Genomic DNA, 20,769 nt, shown 5'->3' with positions numbered 1-20,769 from the left:
TAAGTCTTACACTCAAAGAAAATATCAGGGCGCACACTGACTCATCATTTTCTTGATATATACTGTTCACATCACACAAAATACACTACATATCACACAAATTACGTGTCAAGGAAGTTTAAAAAAAGGCTGGACTTAAAATTCAATCATGTATGCCGCTGTTTGGGGTTCATTGTGGCTGAGGCGTCATTCTGACTGCAAAACTTTCTTCGACATGTGGCTGTCCAGAGTGCCTCGCTTAAGCTTTTCTTCTTTGCATGTATAGAAAATGGCTTGCAAGGTGCTAACTCCTTGACGAGTACTTGAGATCGCTTTGTTAACGCTCTAGAGTTGTAAAAACTCACAAAACTGCCCTTCAGCTGATATTCGTGCAGTCATAAAAACAGACTTCGAAAGTAATAAAAAGGAAGGCGTCAGACAGTTTTACAGACGCGCAGTATTTAAAGGGTTAGGCCTATAGCATCTAGACACCCGCGATCCATTACCGCGCTCCGTTTCCGCAGGGCGACGCTGCACGTGCGTAGATAACCCCAAGGGCACCAGATGGCACCACGTGCCGGCCAGCTATGCGCACGCCTGCCGCGTCGGGACCAATCAGCGCGTGAGCGCTGGCGGTGCGTGATAGAGCATCACGGCAGCGGATCGCGCTGTGGTATTATTCTATAATTTTTGCATATCCATCGCCAGCAAACAGGGCGGACAGTGCAGATACGATTGATTCAAATAAGCTGAATTTATCTCTTACATTGTCACGTTTCTTTTTTCATTTACATGTTGTTAGCATAAATATCATAATGATCACGATGTGTATATACCATACGCAGTTGTCATGACAAGTGGGTCACAACGCTGTTACAATGAACACTCGATTAGACGCACTGTATAAAAAGCATAATGCTTTCACACAACACAGAGGGAAAAGAGTCTGTTTAAAAAGAACCTTTATATCGCATATAGAAGAACAGAATGGCAAAGATTTCGATGAAGTAACAAAACTACACGTTCAATACGAATGCCTCAGAGGAAAAAAAGGGTGAAGAAACACGAATGAAACAGGCGTGTAGAAACTGGAAACTGCACGTGAGCCCGCCTTCCTGTTCACTGTGTGGAACCACTCATCTCACACCACTATTCAAGGACTATGAAGACAATAAGTGGAAGTACACTTTCGGCGCAGTGCAGAAAAATAGAGGGGGGAAGAGAGCGGGACATTGAGTTTATGTGCAAGAACCCTTACGTTAAGGGGTGTGTATATACAAAATCTCTGACCCCTTCAGATGTGCATATATGTGTTGACGCTATGAGCGCATACATTCCTTTAGGATTCAGATGCGCTCTTGGAGGAATGTTTTTTTTTTTGTTATCGTGCATGTGTATAGCGTGCTCTTTGGCTACATTCTGCAGGCACTTGTGGCTATGGAATCCACTACTGTTACTTAGGAGTGTATTTCTGACCTTTTTGCTTGAAACATTGGCATTGTGGTTGCAGGAAAAAAGAAAACTCCATTAAAAGTAAGTTAGGCATTTTGAATAATGTTTCACCATAGTTTGGACGTAGACGTGGGTGGGTTCTTCTTACCCTCTTGATGTACCTTGTTATATTCACTCGCTCACGCTGTGAATAAACAGTTGCAAGTTGCGCCTGTCCAGTCTTTCTTGCTGTGTGTTGTCCGATCTGGCGCCAAAATCTTTTTCTGTTGATGGGACAGGAAATTTATACCAGTTTATCTGTCAAGTCAGCTCGTGATCAAAAACACTGTCTACTTTTAAGTTGGGTTTCATAGCTAACACTCAGTTATGCAGCTGAGAGCGCACTTCGTTTGCAGAAATCCATCATTATGTCAGCCTGTTTACAGTGTACATAATTCGTTATTATAAATACATTTGGTTTTGTACGCGCATGGGCAAACTGTTCACATAGTAGGCCTAACGCAGTGAACGATGCCAACTATAAGAATGACTTGAGTTCGGCTTCGTTACCTCGCATACACGTGCTGAAAATTGAAGCAACCTGATTGTTTCTTGGAGAATTCTATTAAGATATGCCTTGCGAGTCTCATTTCATGAGCGTGAATTATGGCTTCTGGAGAAGTTTCAGTTCAGCGTACATTTAATACAAAGGATAAAAAGTAAGTGTAATGTGATCTAGGGAAGACGAAAGCAACAGTGCTGGGAAAAGTTATGCTTTGGATTGTTTGTAAAACTTTCATAACATCTTTAAAAGCTACACCACGCATCACGATGGGAGAACCGCATTTGTTTTTGTTTTGTTTTTGTGCGGAGCATGTACTCCCTTTTTCATTGTTATTGTTGCTGGCCCTGCTGCTGCTCTCTTTCTCTTCTGCATTTCTCTCGCCAGTCACGCCTCTCATTCTGTTACTACAACCCTGCTCTACTCAGATGAGTACTCAGAGCAGTGGGCCATAAGACCAGTCCACACACCCACACGTCACACACCTTATTCGACAGCGCAGTCCACACCGAGGAACGAAGTGCCCGTGCGGCTTAAAGGAGCCACGACCAATGGCAGTCGCCTGGAAAGCGACGTGAAGCCCGAAGAGGCCCGTAATGGCGCTCGAAGCACCAGTCGCCGTCGTCGAAGGCTTCTACAAGCCACCGCCTTGTCGACGTCCGCAGGGGCAAAATCAGTTCCTCCCGTACCATAGCTCGGCGCCACCATGGCCGCTGCCTCGGCACGATGGAGCGAATGCGTTAAGTGAAGAAGTCAAGCGGTGGCAGCGGCGACAGGGAGTTGTCCTTGCCTTTCATCATGAGGTGCTGCATGGCGCCCATCTGATGCAGGTCGGCGTCCAGCAGGCCGTTGGTGCCTACCATCCCCCCGCCGCCTCCGCCTTGCTTCTTGTCGTTGTCGGGGCTGGCGGAGCAGCCGTAAGACATGGGCGAGCAGCCTTTCTGCTGGTGTGGATCGGGCGAAGGCGCGCCGCAGGGTCGCTGCATGCCGACGCCCGACGCCGAGCTGCTGACGGGCGGCGCGAGCGGCGGCAGGAGCTGATCTTGAGCCGAGGGCAGCATGGTGCTGTAGAAGGAGCTCGGGTTGGTCGAGGCCGTTGCCATGCCGCCCATACCGCCGGGACCCGTCGGGGAGAAGCCCGAGCCGTAGCCGCCCGGTCCCGGAGACGGCTGCAACGAGGACGTCTGGAAGCCAAAGTCGTACGGATTCCCGGTGCTGAAAGCCCAGGAGTCCATGGGTGGGTTGAGCGGGGGCAGCGTTGGGGACGCGGAAGGGTACGGGTGGCCACCTTTCTGCATATTCTGGGCGGCCGCTGCGTTCATTTTTTGTGTTCGGGGCAAAAAGGTGGCACGTGGAAGAGGAAAAGGTATTAGGTTTTTGCTTGTGATATCTTGGAAAGTGTTCAACGACGCCGAGTTTACTGCATCTGTTTCGTTATACAAGAAACATTTTGTGAAAGGAAACGGGAGAAGGCTACCAGCTGGCACAAAATTTTTCTCGCATAGCTGCAACAAAATTACACGCTTAGGTGAAGAAAAAAAACGCAGAAATTTAGAAGTGAAAGTAGGTCATAATTGCATGTAAATTACTAAACGGGCATAACAGTAGTTCGTCCGATGCTAAATAAAGGACGACATGGAGGAGACGGCAGTAGGACAAGCGAAGCCCGAAACATGACGCGTACGAAAGTCAAAAGCGCTACCTTGTGTATGCAAATTCTAAACAGTGCCGCTGGGATTGCATTTTTCTTTTTCCCTCTGCTTAGAAGCACTGATTAAAAAGGCTTAATGTGCGGAAAGCCTGCCTTGTGTAGCAATTTCAGCTGAATACGTTAAACTGACATAATACACAACCAACCTAAACAAAAAGAAAAGGAAGTGTGGCTCGCAATATCAATCTTACCTGCTTGCAGAAAGTTTGTCTTGCGCGGTGGTTCTCGTTTTCTCCACTTGGCACGCCGATTTTGAAACCAGACCTAGATGCAAAAAAATAAGAAGTAATGAAAATGATGATACGCAGACATACTGTACGTAAGTTTAAAAAGAGAAGCTTCGAAAACAGTAGAATTCTAAGTTAAGCGTCGCCTGCCGGCTAATCTCTTTCATATAGAATAATTCGATTTTAATTGGGCGACATCAGCTTAACCAAAGAACGCAATGGCTAACATGTTCGGTGCATTTTATGTGAAGTCAAAGAGCCTTTTTCCAAGCATTTCATCACGAAGAAGTAGAGCACCAGGCAAGGAGAAAGAGTGCGTTCTTTGCAAAATCAGTGGTTACCCGTTGACTCTGGGGGCATCGTACTACGCTCTTACCAGGCGGGCGCTCAACCCCACTGGGCCCTGCAGCGTTGTTCTCTCCATATATCGTTGTGGTCTACATATATCCTATAGCGATTGAAGGCGACCGACCAAAGATTTGATAAGCCTTCCTTTTTTTTTGCCGACGGCATAAAAAAGACCACAGGCATGTGTCAACAGTGAGGTTCTCAAAGGCGCTACAGCTAAGCGATAGTAGATTCCTTCAGACGTGGCCGGATATAAATAAAAAAACGATAGAGGCGTGTTCTGACTGCCGACGTACAATGGGTTATTCCCGGTCAAAACAAGCTTGTTACTCTAATATTACCAATTTCTTTATTTTCTTACATTCCTCGCTTCCTTATTTGATTTTGCTTCTAGATCTTGGGGTTCACAAAGCTCCGGCTTGAGGCAGAGGTCGCGGCGCCTAGTCGACCACTTTCGAGCTGTGGGTTGAGAGTATTGCGTAACACAACAGGCTGTCCGCTGCCGGATAGTGATTTCACCAGCACGATTATTCCTACATAAAGCACATACAAAAAAAGTGGCTTTCGCAATTCTCCAGTCTAGCCTAATGAAGTGTCTGGCCAGTCACGTTAGGAGGGGAAAAAAAGCAGTAAAACTGATCAAAACGTTCCCGAAAACACTACGTTCCTTGAACTCTGTCGCCAGCGAGAGCTCAGGGAGGCTTGTTCGCATTATCGCGCTTTACTTTTCAGGTGTATAAATTAAGCTGTCACCTCTACTGTAATTCTGCTGTTTCCGATTTTCGTCGGCGAATCCCATACATTTCCGCCGCATCGGCTGGATCATTCTGTAAATAACGTCGATGCTGCAGGGTTCCATCCGATAAATAACAGAGGAAATAGCAGGATTCCAATACAACTGTAGTATATTCGGAGTTTTATGCACGCCTCAGGTGGGCTAGTGAACAGACGAGTGTCGTCTGCAAGAGGAGTGCTCTCGAGAGCATTGCGCTGAGCACGTGGTAGCATACCTGCACTCTGGACTCGCTGAGGTTCAGTCTGAGAGCGAGGTCCTCTCTGGCGAAGACGTCCGGGTAGGGAGCCCGCTGGAAGGCCCGCTCCAGCTCATCCAGCTGGAAGGCCGTGAACGTCGTCCTGCGAAAGCCCAAACGTGACGTTGTTTAATGGAACAAAAGTTGAAGGTTCAGCCACGTAATGTGACACGATGTTCATAGTCAACTGTGTAGGGAGATCATATATCTACAAGAGGGTCATAGGGGTCATTCGTACGAAGGGGTCACGGCCGTGTGCAAGGGCTTTGATTATTCATATGACCCATTGATAGATAATTACTCAATCAATCAATTTATTTTTGTATGCAACGTACAGATAAAAAGTGTGAACGAAGAAAAAAGCAGATTCTTTGAGCAGCCACCCATTAGCAGTGACGTACGATACATTTGCATACGAAGAGTGAAAGCAGTTTGATTTTTGTAATAGGAAAAACAAATGAGGTAATACAACAACACTTAGTGTAATGCTAGTGGCAGACTATCTTTATATGAACTGTTTGGTAGTGATTTTGTGGTGTAGAAATACATTATCAGTTTGTTGAGCACCAAAGTGATTTAGTACTGGTGGCAACGTAAATTGTAATTAGTTCGTGATGACTGGGCCAACCAAGATGAAAAGGTTCTTTTGGTTTAACTAAATCTATTAATATATCTGAAGTACCTTTAAGTTCTGACTTCAAACTTCTGACTTCACATACACATCCTGCGCCTTAATAATCTTATGTTGATGAAAAAATTGTCCCGTGTACTTCAACAATGATACCTTTTCGACTGCGCGGTTAGCTCAATTCTGCAAAGCAGCGACTTTCTGCATATTCCTCGGAGCGGTATTGCTCCACACTAAAATTCACCAACACAAGAGGCAATTTAAGAAAAGCATACTATAACACACGATTCACTGCAGATGGAAAGAAATGGCGGCATTGGTTTACCATACCAACAGCCCTATGTAGTTTTGACGAAAGATAGTTGACGTGGCCACTCCAAGACAAGTGTTACAAAAAGATCATACGAAGTGATTAGACACTCTTTTACATAGACAGCGTACAGACCACCTAAAAACTAGGATTTGGGTGCATCACTTAAATATCCATGGACATGATATAGGGCGCATTTTGTTTTCTATCCATAAACACATGGTAAAGTTATCCTCATTAATAACAAACCGACAGTTATCGCCTAACTTTACAATATCTTAGATACAGTAAATAAACAGAATAGAATAGGATCAAGAATACTTCCTTGCGGAAATATTGATCCTATACGTTTGAGCGATGGTTTATGATTATTGATGTCCGTAATCCAAGCTGGCCTTCAAGGAAAGATAGCATCAGTCGTTGCACAGTGCCTCTAAATCTATATTTTTAGCGTTTGTCTAGCAAAACTGAATAACTTACGCAATCAAAGGCCTTACTGAAGTACAGGTATACTATAAGAAACTATCATTTACCTTCAACGTTATTTAATATTGTTACTTTTCGCACCAGCCACGCTGTTTCTTTTCTAAGCCACACTGCTGCTGAGTTATATAACTGAGTTCATGTTTCTGGAAAGAGAATTTAATATATACTTTAATAATTGTCTCGAAGCCTTTAGAGCGAATTGGCAGTATTGAAACTAGCCTCATTGCTGAAGGTGTTTTATCACCATAATTGTGGACTGCAGTTGCCCTTGCGACTTGCATATTATTCGGATAAACACCCGTGGCAAGTAAGCGTTTGCCGCTGTGAGTTAATACAGGCGCAGTTACGTCAAGTTCGTATTTGACCCGTCTGATTTCTAGGTCGTTTGCGTCACGGCTGTGGCTCTGTATAAGCACATTAAAAAGTGAAGAGACGTACGTTCAAGAAAAATAACGTGCGGTAGGAAGATTTAGAACTGCCTATTTCTACGAAGTCGTCAAATTTGTTTGCAAGGCTCGTACCCGTGACTTCGATAACATTTACAACAATCCAGTTATTGCTGCTAAATGCCGTTTGCCGCATTTAGCTGCATTTTGTTTCTTCCACATGATGCCGCTTTTATGCTACCGCTTGTAGTCTAATTCTGTCTAGAATTTTTTATGCATCTATTAAACTTGTTCCTAAATGCTTCACATTCGTGCATCTTGTCTTCAGGAGGGTGTATGAAAGTTTGATCGCATTAAGGTTAACGATTCAAATGGCTCATGATGTGATTAGTAGTTTGAAAAACCCATAGGTTACGTGATCGCTGACACCAGTCACGACGTCACTGTCAATGGCAACGTGATGATGGCGTCATTTCGTGCGAACGGCACGACCTCCACACAACAAGCCTTTAGCGAATGACATAGCAAAACGAAAGAAAAAAAAACATCGCTTGACTTTTTTGCCAACACCGGGGAAGAAGAAATTACACTGTGAGATAAAAGCCCTTCACTCAACCCAATGAGAACATCCGCTCAAATGCCCATGCAGGCTAGGCTGGCATGGATCACATAAGCAAAAAGGACACATTTCCCGAAGCGTCTGCTCCTCAACCCACTTGACCAGCAACCCCATGGCACAGCGAGTGAAGAAGAGAATATTCTGGCCGGACACATTACGACGCTGGAGCCGTTATCGCCACAGGAAATCTCACAATACAGCTTCACCGCTAAAAAAAAAAAGGGGGGGGGGGGGGGGTCGGCTTTTCGACTACCTATCCTGGCAAGGTGCTAAAAGTGTTCCTCAGACCAAAATGGAGAGCCTCACGTACCCGCTTCATGGAGCCGACGATATTGCTCCCGATTCGATTGCCGCTCGGTTGAGTGGGACGACGACAGGCGATCGAAGTGGTTCGCATTGCTCAAGGTTTCGACGGTTGGCAAAGCGAATCTTAAAACCTTGCCTAACCAGACGCACTGCTACAGTTTCTTCACATCCATTCTCTCCACGATCCTATGCTGCACAAAGGAAGAAACGCTCAGTGCTCCCCACCCTCCGCTTTGTTACGCCACCCGCTGTAGGAAGAGGAGGTGCCCGCTCATTTTTCTGAGCACCTCGATTTTGAAATTGCGGAGAAAGATTGTAGACTGCTCTACACGCCTGGGCGGCATTTCTCGCGCCACGACGCTAGTATGGCGGACGCTTCGGCAGTTCTCGCTGAGATTGGTTTTCTCAGAAAAGTTACTCTTCGCACGCTTCTTGTACCTAATTCTCTCACTACCCCCCCCCCCCCCCCACCCCCCGTCCTTTTCTATGTTGCGCGAGTTCAGAAAACCACTTCTCACTCGAGAGGTTGGGGAGATGCACCTTACACTGCGTCGGTTTAAAGTGCAAGCCACTAAAAAAATGCTCTTCGGAGATTCAATGCACATGGTAGCTAGCGCTAAAGACAAGGACAGAAGAAAGAAAGACGGACACCACGAACGCTAGACATCAACTGGTTTATTCCAGACAGACACATTCAATATATATAGGCAAACATGTACAACGGATCACACCCTAAAGCGCATGTGCAACGGCACCTTCTCGTTCAGGAAATGTAATTCTTTGGATGACAAAGATAACGTTGGGTTGCTTACGCACGACTGTCGTTCCTAGTGAATGAGGAATGCTTCCAGTATTTCGCGTTCCTTCTGGTCTGAACTTGCAAAAATGACCCTAGTCTTATTATAAATCGGAGCACATTTATCCTTGCAACGTTCGCAATGTGCCGCCAAGTGTCTGGACCTTTAGGGTGTGATCCGTTGTACATGTTTGCCTCTATCTTGAATGTGTCTGTCTGGAATAAAACCAGTTGATGTCAAGCGTTCGTGGTGTCCGTCTTTCTTTCTTCGGTCCTTGTCTTTAGCGCTAGTTACCATGTGCATTGAATCTAAAGACCACCAACTAGCCCAATTGTCCGCTTTAAATGTTCTTCAGAGACACGACAGAAATTTGAAGAAGAAATGCAACTGTATGCGTGATATATGCATGTGTGAAATATCACCGCAAATACCATAAAATTTAAAGTGGCGATGATGCTAGGAATTAGTGGTGCATGTCATCATGATAACTGAGAGGAGTCATTATTTACAGACGGGCGCAAGTTATGCGCGACACGTGCGTTGCATGACGCTCTACACATAATGTAATACCTCACCTTGGTAAACAGGACCCATCGCCCTCTTTTATTGTGTTCTCGTACCTTGTCTTTTTCTTTTTGACTGCCTTGTCTCCGTCTGAGGAAGACGACTTTTCTGTTGACTTGCTCTTCTGCGTTTCTGCAAACAAAATGATAGCACAGTATTTAGACAGTAGAGTCAAACTGTTTGCGTTACCGCATCTCATATTCATCGAACGCGTATCAATGTTCCCCTGTTGCTGTTGGTCTCTGCCTCCTTGTTTACGTGAAATACTGCAAAAGTGTTATTTTCCTTTGTTTGGCTTCTTTAAGGACTAAACAAAGTCTCAATTACGAGCCTAAACTGCTTGAATAAAACTCCATCCCGGGGGCTGCCTTAGCTTGGTGCAAACAGTAGCAGTTTCGTGCACATAGAATAAAATGGGAACGCTGTAGGCTAACACCCTTATCAGAATGAAGCAGTATAGCTACGATCACTATTAACAGCAGGATCATTTGGTCTGTGTATCCACACACTTTAAACCAGAAAGGAATAAAAGTGGTAAAGGTGTTAGTCCTTTTTTGGTGCTATCTGCGTTCTCAGAACCATCACCTTAAAGATCAATACCTTAAAGAACCATACCTTAAAGATCAATCATTGCTTCCTTAGAGAAGAACTACAATTAAAGAGACATCAGCAACGGTAACTGCTCCATGGGCCAACCTCTCCTATAGCGAAGACTAAATCGTGTGGTTATCCGCACTGTACTAATTTTTTGGCTTGCAGAGTAAGCGGCGCTTGCTCTCTGCAGGTTAGCGTGATCAGGGGTACAAACTAATCAGGTTCACTAATATGGCATTGTATGACTAGCATTCACATAAATGGCTGATCAAGCAAGGACTTCGATTAAAATGTGGACTATTATTTGGCACTATCTTCAGTAAGCGCAGTCTAGAACGCCCAGGACGTCTCGGAGGTCCCACTGAAGTGTGGGAACAAACTGTGAAATGGAGTACAGGTGCTCATGCGTCTGCACTCATAGTTCTTTATTCCTTCATGCTACGAAAGTTTGATTCAAATTTCGACCATTACCTCGACCATGAGGGCGACTCGTTTACACGGGCTTCTGGCGGGTGCCCCAAGGGTTGATTTTTTTTCTGTCTTTATTTCTTTGACTTATTTTTCAAACTTTGAAAGTATCTCGCAATTCCCCCGAAAAGGTTATTTCTGTATAATAACAAGTCAACTGAAGGTCAGCAGACAGGGGTGCCATCTATGGGCTGGGCACTCAGCTAGCGTTGACGTCCTGCAACTTTTTTTTTCTTCATCACGACCGCATTTTGAGCAGCAAGGAGGAGTTCGGCTGAAAACCGTTGGTGGTGTGACAACCTGTTAACACCTAAAAGTAGGGAATTTACTGACACCGGTGCTCTGCATCGACTGGAAAGCCGGGTTTTCATACAGATCTATCCGGAGTTCACGAAACTCCAATGGCTGAAGAGCTCAGGGAACTGTTGGCTTGAACACCACATCCTAGCATCTGTGCGACAAGCTTCAGACTACAGTCTTGCAAAATTTACCTCTTAATGTGAAGCTCACCTCACTTTCTCTATTCTTCTGGGCTATCAAGTGGGGTTCTTCTTTTTTTTTTATTTGACCGAAAAGGAAAAACTATAAACAAGCACCTTCTTTCCTGGACGCTGCTGGGGGCATGCCGTCAGCGCCACCGAGGCAGCCCATGGGCTGTGAAGCGGCCATGCTCGGCAGCGGGCCGGACAGGTCCCGGGTTCTCATGCCGACGCAGGGAGCCATGGAGACCAAGCCTGGCAGAAGACTGCTCATGCTGGTTGCCATGGGGTCCAGAGAGGAGACACTTGTGGCAGGCACGTAGTCGACCACGCTCTGGTTGCACAGCTAGATAAGATTAAAGCCAAGCATTAGCTGAAAGAAAATTTGCACAGCAATACCTTCTAGAGTACTCGATGATACCGACTGCATTTACCTAGTATTTGTACGGGTTTCATAGCCCTTCGTTACTTATATGATTGCCAATATGCTAGAAATAAATGCGCAAATATTGTCAGAATCTTTAAAGAAAAGCAGGCAGAAAGAAGACAAAGGAGCCGAAATTAATTTTGTATTGGGACAACTTTTTGCCTTGCAAAAATGAGAAGCACAGTAGCGGCAGTAGTGGCGGTAGCGTTGCGCAAAGACAGCGGCACTCAAAGGCCGAGAGCATAATGTACACCGGCGGTAAGTTGATAGAATATAGAGAGCACCTTCTATTCCAATTCCAGAAACACCCCACTTATCAGGGCAAGCTATTGGACAGACTATGTGCAATGCGCACAAAGCTGTGTCGTTGAATAAAACCTTGGGAGCGAAACACATTACAAGATTACATGAGCTTTCTACGCGCGCAGTAGCAGATATTCTCAAAGATGCCGCGATCTCGTAGGAATATACGGCTATTTACTGTCTTGGCGTCTTATTTCATGTCAAATAATCGCAGTGTAAGGCAAATAATAACGTGATCTATGTTTGGAGTTCTGTGTAGTTTCTCAGTGACTTGTTTTCAATGCAAGCATAGCTCAAGAACTCATGACGCTTGCCACGTCCTCCAGTACGTCCTGGTACAGGTAGCCGATCACTTCAGTATGCTCGTGCGTCACCTATTACCTTATTACTTAACCAGAGAAAGACAAAGGAATGCCCATTATGCGCTTGAATTTATTTTTGGTTAAGTACACCTCATCGGGTTGTACGTGTGCAGTGTATTTCCTTTTGTATTTTGTTTAATAACGTGCACTCATACGCTCTTCTAGAAATATCCTGGTAGCCAAAATGAATCGTTAATGGCGACTCTCTCAAGAACTTCAAAAAAGAGCGTGAAAACTAAAAAGACTGAATGATTTCGAAAAAAACTCTCCCTCCCACAACTTTTTTTTGTTGAGTGCGATGTGTGAGTGAAGCTTCAGATTTTGAGATCCCAGCATCAATTTATCAATATTTTACTCATTTTTGTCGTGTTTCGTAACCATTCCTCTCTGTAATACCTCTGGTCTTGAGGGTAAACAAATGAATACAATGTTCCCGCTCTGCCATTTTAGTGAGGCTCTTTTCAATCGAAAGAAACACGACCGGACCCAGCAGAGCCGTTTACCTATTCAAAAAACCCAGCATCAATGAGTGATCCTAGAACCGAGCGTATTATTTTATGATAACCGTTGTTGTTGTTTTTTTGCACTTTGCAGGGCATACCAGGAAAGGGAGCGGAACGCCGCATGTCATTACTGCAACTCGCTTCATATATGTCGTCAGCGCAGGAGCTATGGGCCCATGGGACATGAAATAGTGTCTTTCTTAACGGGTTGCGAGCTCTGCGTGGATCGGCGTTCTCGCTATTCATATTGATTTCTTTTTTTTTTTTTGATGCGAAAGCACTATTTCACGGAGGAAAACCAGCCAATAATCTTGTGGCTTGCATGAATTTCACACTCAGAAATAAAATAAATACCGCCGCGACAGGGTTTCGAACCCTCGGCGGCGCAAACAGATGAACTTTGCATGCCACTGCACGAGGGCCCTATGCTATCACCGCATCCGGTCCCGCCTCACGTTAAACTGCAGCACGCACTCGTGCTGTGCATTGCACATCGTCGTCTCCATCCACTGCCATATGCGTAACGAACAGATCAGATCAGCTTAACCTCTACCAAAGCTTAACTAGAGTTTAATACCGTCACTAGACGTGCCGAAGACCCAGCAAAGCAAAACGATATGTCAACCAGGCAAAATACATTCTTTCTCATGTCTACTCGATTTAAGTGCGTTAACAACCCTACCATTTCTTTAAAACACGAGCGAACCATATCATGACACATACTTTTACACGCCTCCGCCAAATTAAGGTTTTCACGGATAAGCTTTGTTTTATGCTCATGGCGACCAACATTGTTTTCTAATACGACGTGACCTGCTAAGCAACCTCCACCTAATTTACCGCGATGGTGGCAATACTTCTAATGCTTGCGACAAACACTCAGTGGATTCGCTACCGCCCATATAAATAGCTGCAGTAGGCAGCATTATTCATTCCCGTTATATAAAATAAACGTGTACTATACCTCGCCGCTACAGCCTAGAGCAATTTCAGTTCAGTTATTATTTATAGACTGGCTTTAGCTTCAGTACAGTACCGCGAATTCCTCCCGCCATTGTCATAGGTCTGTCGAATAGGTTGCGTTACTCGATGGTGTAGGTAAGATCGTTAAGGGTAGCTTATCGGATATAACTACGATCGTATTTTTAATGATGCACTTAGCATTACCTTTGCTTGATAGTAAATGTAAAAGAGTGAACAAGTGTGGATTTATTCCTTCTCAATTTTCATACATTGTTAGAATACAAGCAAGGTAGTCAATACCTTATGAGCTAGCTAGGGCGCACTGGCCCTATACCTATACCAAATCCTATACCAAAGCGGAAAACTGCTGGCTTACACGCATTTCAGAGCATTTTGCTCAAACCACGAGTACTACCACTCCTTAAGGTCAAAATAGCTGCTTCATAAGTGGATATTCGGTGGGAACACACCTCAGGCAATGCGCCCGAGTTCTTTTAAGAGTGGGTTTACAAGGAAATATAAGCAATTACGTCTACCCCCCCTTCAGCCTCAGCGACACAGCGATAGACATTTCTTTGCTTGAAATCTACCCAACTCTGGCCATTGGCCTGAATGCGTTCAGAGCTGTCGATCAACTCGGTGTTGCCCAACCGACTGCGAGCCATCCCGACTATTTCAGTTTCGTGCAGTGACAGGGCCAAGAAACGCTGTACAGCAGTAGCACGCTACACGGCATTCTATTCGACCGCATGGCTGGGCTGTAGAGTGAGCGTCAATTGCGATTACTGGTTTGCGTGAAATGTACAGCACCGTCTAGGGTTCTCCTGAAATACACTCCCCTGGAAGGATGTGTTCTGATGACCCAACCCTGCTTCAGGACTGCACTAGCGAACCAACCACGCTTCACGCGTAAGCACAGCAGGCTATAGTTTCACCTGGTGCTGGTGCGAATGTCCGGACCCCGTAGAGTATCTGTTACGGGTCCATTTGGACTTGTTTTTTGGAAATGTGGCGGAGAGTTTGAAGGATGCTTCACTTCCGCCACCGGTTGGCCCGGTATTGCACTGCCTCCGGGGTCGGCCTTGTCTTTAGCGCGTCTTTACTATCCTGTCTTTCTATCCCATCTTTCAACTCTCCTACTTTCTGCACGTGGTAGCGATTGTGGCTCGGCTTGAGCCAGTGAGCAGGCCTGTGCACTTTCCTTTTCTTTCTTCCTGGCAACAACAGACAGACAGACCTGGTGCTGCTGCTGGTGGTGGGGCGGCGGCGGCGAGGAGCCGGTGTGCTGCTGGTGCAGTCCCAGCATGACCTGGATGCTGTGGAAGTGCCCCCGCGAGTCCTCCTCGGCCTGCGGGTCTTCCTCGCAGCCTGGCGGCTGCAGTGCCGACTCGTCCTGCAGCAAGGAAGCTCCCTTGGCGCCGCTACTCAGGTGCATGACCCCGGACGGCGGCTCTTCGGAACAGGCTCCGGCTGCTTCACGCCTCTCCCAATGAGCTCACGAACACGGGGCTGCGATCACGCCGCTCGGTTAAAGCCCGGATCTGCGTATGTGCATGCGTAGCTTTGAACGGTTCTCTCATCTCGGCTCCAGCCCCGACCACGCAGTTTGTGTGAAGTTACCATGCAGGAGTCCAAACGCCTCAAGACCATAAAAGCAATCTCTCCGCCCTCCAGTCCCTTTTTTTAATTCTACTAGTGCTCCTTCCCGAACAACCGCCCTTACTACTTCTCTCTCCTTGCAAGTGCATGCCTTCCTCTTCCTTGATGACCCCTGACTGTATATTCACTTTCTGCAGCATATATGGAAATCAGTGATAAAACTTTACCTTGGAAAATTATAACCACAGGGGGAAATAGCGGTCGAAAGGCACCAACTAGATGACAGAAAACAGGGCGTTGAGTTCCAGCCGAAATAAAAGCGTAGCGCATGAGCCCACTGCTATTCTTCTTCTTCTTCTTCTTCTTCTTCTTCTCCTCAAGTAATATGGCACTCCCGACTATTTATTCTTCTTCTTCTTCTTCACCCCAGGTATATGGCACGTACCCACGCGGGGGGATTGGCCAAGGTGTAGTTGAAGAAACAAAAAAGTTTCCATGGAAGATGATGACAAAAATGTAGCACCAATCGTGAATTTTGAAAAATCAATGAATAAAAACAAGATAACAATATTGACAGTTAAATAACAGACAGCATTTTGGTGAAAAAGAAGAGCTCGTAGAACTTTAAAAGAATTAGCACATCAAATTTATTCCAACGCGCCATCCTTTTCTTCATCCTTTCGGCTGTCTGAGCTTTTCTTTTTTTACTTCTTTCTTTCACAAGAATTGTGAAAGGTGCAGAATAATTATAACTACGCTGATAAAAATAAAATGTAATCTCCCACATTAGCTCGTAACGTTCTGCTTTGATTTGTGTTTTAACCCAGAGGACCTAGTTCTTTCTCAACCTAAGGGTAACTGACGAATGCATTACGCCGATCACTACACAGAAACGCCGCGCTGCTTTCCATAATACGTATTCTTCTTTACTTTTACGATGAGCATAGTGTGCTCAAATTAAAGTGCGCATAATTCTGAAACGATGAAGAAGACAAATATGGCGTGTTGGAATAAATGCCACAAATTATGTTAACGCAGAACCTTTTAACACCGATTGGTGTTGATCTCAGTTCTTTGCAGTGGGTTGATGACACGCCGGCAGCAGTGGAATTCCATTTCGACCATATCTTCCCATCTCATGCGAAACACATGCCAGCAAACATTTTAAACTGTATTCTCTCGGATCACATAGAGAAATACCCCCATCATACGGTGCTTGCTACGGATGCCTCCGTCAACTGCCAAAAAGCTGCAGTTGGCATCTTTTCGCAGGATTTGGCATGGAGCTATTCCGTCCGCATCCCAGATTATATTCCTATATTCTTTGCGAAATTTTTGGCTCTTGGAATTCCATGCCATGTGTCTCATGTTATTATTCTCGCTGATTGTTTGTCAGTGTTAGTCTCCCTTGACACTTCACAAGAAGATTTTTTTAGCCGTATCCTGCGATTTTTTGTCCCATGCACTTTGAAGGTGGTCCGTTTTGTCTGGGTTCCTGGCCATGCAGGTATTAATTCAAATGAGGTGGCTGATTACTTAGCAAGGTCGGCTCTTGACGGGTCAGTGACACATCCCGTCCCGAATTTCAGCCTGCTGGCGATTTCCAGGTTTCAGCGGTTCCTACATATATCAGCCAGGTTACGAGATCCCTTACTAAATACCACTGACTATCAGCACTTAGCATATAATTGGAACGTCCGTTCGTGTAAATCAAGGCTGTGTGAGGTAACAATGACGCGGTTGCAGTGCAGGATTCCAAGTTTGAATTTATATCTATGCAGGTGTGGATTGACACCGACGAACCTATGTGACGCATGTGAGAAAGTTGAATCTTTAGACCATTTTCTCCTCTACTGCCCAAAGTTCGCACTTCAGAGAAAGATTTACCTGGAGGTCCCTCTCTCCAGGTTAGGGCTCCCTTTATCTTTGCCAGTATTATTATCGTTTGGTGCGAACGCCAAGAGATTTGCAGTGGGTTCTATTTGTGGGTTTCTCCACGATTACATAATTGCAACTGGTAGGTTGATGTGCTAATTCTTTTAAAGTTCTACGAGCTCTTCTTTTTCACCAAAATGCTGCCTGTTATTTAACTGTCAATATTGTTCTCTTGTTTTTATTCATTGATTTTTCAAAATTCACGATTGGTGCTACATTTTTGTCATCATCTTCCATGGAAACTTCTTTGTTTATTCAACTACACCTTGGCCAATCCCCACGCGCGGGTATGTGCCATATACCTGGGGTGAAGAAGAAGAAGAAGGAATAAATGGTTGACGGTAGCACAAGTTGGGTATGCTTCGTTTCTTGTGTGTTCGGTCTCAACTTCCTGTTGTTTGTCATCAATACGCGAGCCATGTTTAATTACGCTTTCAGAGAACTGTTAGCCCTACACATCGTACCTAAATCTTCGTGTCAAGACCTCGAAGTTCTGCCTCTAAGGCTGTCATCACCAACAGTTTAAACAGGCCCTACATGTTGTTATAAAGCAAACATATACTCTAATGCTTTATACTAGAACGGACGGCCGTAAGCGCCATGTAAGAGTTCTAGTTCAGAATTTCTCGCCATTTTCTTTTAAAAAGGAGATGAACTTTATGACTCTCGTTGTTAGCAAGGATTCGTGGTGACAAGACCTACAGGAAATATGTCTCACAGAGCAATCTTTGGTGCACGTTAAATCTCGAGAACAACGTTCGCAAAATCATGAGAACGCTCATATTTTTCAATGACCCACAACAGATCCGCATTTTAATTTCGCGCCTTCTAACTACCGCTGTGGATTTTTTTCTCTTTAACTTTACTACTTACTTTAGCCACGTCATCGCTTGTGTTTCCGCTCAAAATTTTAATCCTGACAACTCAGAGTGCGTGACGCCAGGTTCCAATGCCACAGCGCCCATGACCGCTGCCATGGCCACTCCCACATTTAAAGATGCAATATACCAAAAGGTGCTGCCTATTCTGATTGTTCCTATGAACGCTTAGAAAGCTATGTGAAGTTTAGCTTAACAGAAAAAAATGTTTTTAGTATATCCAGTACTCTTGTGTTCTGTTGCTGTGTGGATACGGAATACAAGACACGCGATCTAGTCGCAGTATTTGAAGCCACTCACCTCACGTCGACATTAGAGCGTTGCAACGCCAGCATTCTGTCTTACGTCGCTTATCTCATCTCACAGCCCTGTCACCCAAGAGGATTTCCAAGCGCGAACAAAAAGTTTCCGCGCAGTGGATACCGAAGGCCACGAACCACAAAGCACACACTAAAACTTCGCAGCACCAGACTTGCTGTTCCGCCATTGATATCCCTGGGCCCCAGCACTGAAAACGCAGTTCTAGGACAGCTGTGCCTTTTGTGGAGTAACAACAGAAATCCAGCTGGCTCTTGCAGGAAATGGTCGGAACGGCGTTAGGACGAAAATACTCCGGTAACCGAAATGGCGGATTCGTAGAGCGGCCCCACGAGGCCGGCGCGCGGTCCAGGCGTCGGAGCAGCGCGACTGAGTCTGGGCCAGGCCGCCTTGGCTCGGAGCGCGCGCGTGCGACGCAGAGTCCGAATCAGGACACGGCCCTCCAAAAGGAACGAGAAGAAATTGCCGTCATTGACGGTGAATCGCCGGCAACGATGCCTGATTGCGCCTAACTTCTCTAGATGAGCTCCGCCGGTCGGACTCATTGGAACCAATTAGCAATCATCAGCGATATTAGGGAAACCCGGAAGATGACATTACAATGTGCGCGCCAATTGAGACCTCCCACGCGCCAGCTCCCTTTCACGCCGCGTTCCGTCGGGAAGGCGGTCAACGAGGAATAAGTCCGGGAAAAGGAGATTGGAAGGGGAAAAATAAGCCGATAACGGCTTTTTTTCGCCGGTCTCACCTGAGCGTGGCACCTTGGGCTCGGAGTGACGCCTGGTCTTGTCTAGCGGGCCTGGCGCCGACAAACTGGCTCGGTCCTTTTAGGCTGTGCAGCAGCGCTCCCTAGCGGCCCTCGTCGGGCCGATTCGCACTTCCCCCTCCGCCGTTTCCTCTCGCTAGGCGCCTTCAATTGGAGGTGAAGGCCTTTCGCCCATATTTGGACGTCTGGCTTGGGCAACGAGCGTGTCGCCGATAGTTTAACGAGCCAAGCTCCGCCCACTCTGACCCGGCGTTGTAGCTGCGCGTCGCAGACACGGCTCTGGCCAATGGGAGAGGCGCCGGCTTGTCGCGTACCCAACCATTCCCCGCAACCCCCCCCCCCCCCCCCCCCTCTGTCGCGGTTTGGTGCCTTTTGGGCTTCTGCGTGCTCGCACGTGGGGTTCGGGGCTGGCGAGAGGAGGGTCCCGTCGACGGGGTTGGGACCCCCGTATGGGAAAGAGTGAAGGCGCGGTCCCGGACAGGCGAGGGAGAGGATAATTCGAGGTTCCAGCTACGGGACCGTCCCGTTTAGAGAGCTGGTTCGGAGAGGAGAGCGGTGGCCTACGTGATATGGAGTCGGCGAGACCGACTCACAGCGTCTTTGTTCTCTTCCTTTTAAAGCAAATAAACTAAATCTGTACTTTGGTGCATGTGGAAACACTGACTTACAAGCATACTTTTTTAAATTTGGTATTTGCGTTAATTTCAGCTGCTGGTAGCAGTATAAGGCGAACAATAGAGCTGACGTGAGGCAGTTTTTAATGAACGGAGTGGCTTAATATGCTTTTTTTTTCAAAACTGCATTAGTGTTTTCTATGGAATTTTAAACATTTTGGAATATGTGACACGCGTAACAGAAAGTTGTTCAATTATTTGCACCGAGAGACGATGGAAATCTGAGCTGCTAAGAAGCTCCGGGCGGCCGTGTGCGCTACATGGGGAAGATAATTTAATGGCCCGCCAATCAGACTCTGTGCGCCATCTGAAATTGTCACCATTACACCCAGTAAAATAGTAGGTTCAAAAGTATATGCGAAACAAATAGGAACTACACAGAAACAAAACCTGTTTATTAAAAACATCCGCGCACTGAATTGCACGGTTAACCAGGAATGCATAAAACAGACTCGGAGGCTACGATTTTTGTGACTTTACTTGCTCGAGTAATGTGAACGCTGCCTGCCACTCTGCACATGCGTCTTAGGCAACAGTGCATGTTATTCTTTCACCCTGATACGCTGACCTCTGTTGCACTTCTCATCTACAAAAGCTGCTTTCCCAAATTCTATTGCCGTAAGCTGGAAAGGCTGATATGTCATTCGCAATTAGCAAATGCAAAAACATGTTTTATACCCCCCTAATGACACCTGATTGGTGGCGGTCAGAACTTTTCGTAAGAATGTATGAAAGGAAACGAAACATGCATTTACAAAAGGTCAAAACGTACAAAAAGTACAGAGAGGAGAAATGTCCTTATTCAAAGTAATGAACAGGCCAGGAACGTCAGCCGCGTACTCTTTTTTTTCTTTTTTTTTTGAAGAAAGGAAAATTTTTTTCACTTGACGTGATGCTGCCAAAGAAACATTCGCCTAATTCTCTGCTGGTAAAATATTCGCAGTCATTTAATCACAGCTATTGTCTACCTGGAAAAAAAATAATGTGTGCCGTACACGTTCTGTGCACCGTAGCGCAGCATGAACATTATCGTATCAGTGTCGGAGAGCTCAGTTGTAGGGAAGCTGCTCACTGTGGTATCAGGCATTTATATTCCCTTGGGCCCGTTGAAACCG

General features: G+C 45.8%; 1 protein-coding gene and 1 pseudogene across 4 annotated transcripts; one reads left to right on the top strand and one right to left on the bottom strand.

The window, feature by feature from the left end:
- Positions 1 to 924: 924 nt before the first annotated feature.
- On the bottom strand, positions 925 to 19,122 carry LOC144125450 (uncharacterized). 4 transcript variants are annotated; one of them, XM_077658826.1, is made up of 7 exons: positions 18,963 to 19,122; positions 14,722 to 15,025; positions 11,044 to 11,272; positions 9,442 to 9,517; positions 5,269 to 5,392; positions 3,875 to 3,947; positions 925 to 3,284 (listed from the first exon to the last, which is right to left on the bottom strand). In XM_077658826.1, exons 2-7 carry the CDS (start codon positions 14,917 to 14,919, stop codon positions 2,713 to 2,715), a joined length of 1,272 nt encoding a protein of 423 aa, XP_077514952.1. In that variant the 5' UTR covers positions 14,920 to 15,025; positions 18,963 to 19,122; the 3' UTR covers positions 925 to 2,712. The 4 variants fall into 4 exon arrangements, with proteins under 4 accessions (XP_077514952.1, XP_077514950.1, XP_077514953.1 ...); XM_077658824.1 differs by having other exon boundaries at positions 14,722 to 14,993; positions 18,963 to 19,044; XM_077658827.1 differs by lacking the exon at positions 18,963 to 19,122 and adding an exon at positions 18,197 to 18,592 and having other exon boundaries at positions 14,722 to 14,993.
- On the top strand, positions 14,410 to 14,574 carry LOC144126407 (U2 spliceosomal RNA; annotated as a pseudogene).
- Positions 19,123 to 20,769: the final 1,647 nt, after the last annotated feature.

This window comes from Amblyomma americanum, chromosome 3, assembly GCF_052857255.1.
Source record: "Amblyomma americanum isolate KBUSLIRL-KWMA chromosome 3, ASM5285725v1, whole genome shotgun sequence".
Taxonomy (NCBI): domain Eukaryota; kingdom Metazoa; phylum Arthropoda; class Arachnida; order Ixodida; family Ixodidae; genus Amblyomma; species Amblyomma americanum.
The sequence above is the reverse complement of the archived record's forward strand: the minus strand, read 5'-3'. Positions and strand labels throughout refer to the sequence as shown.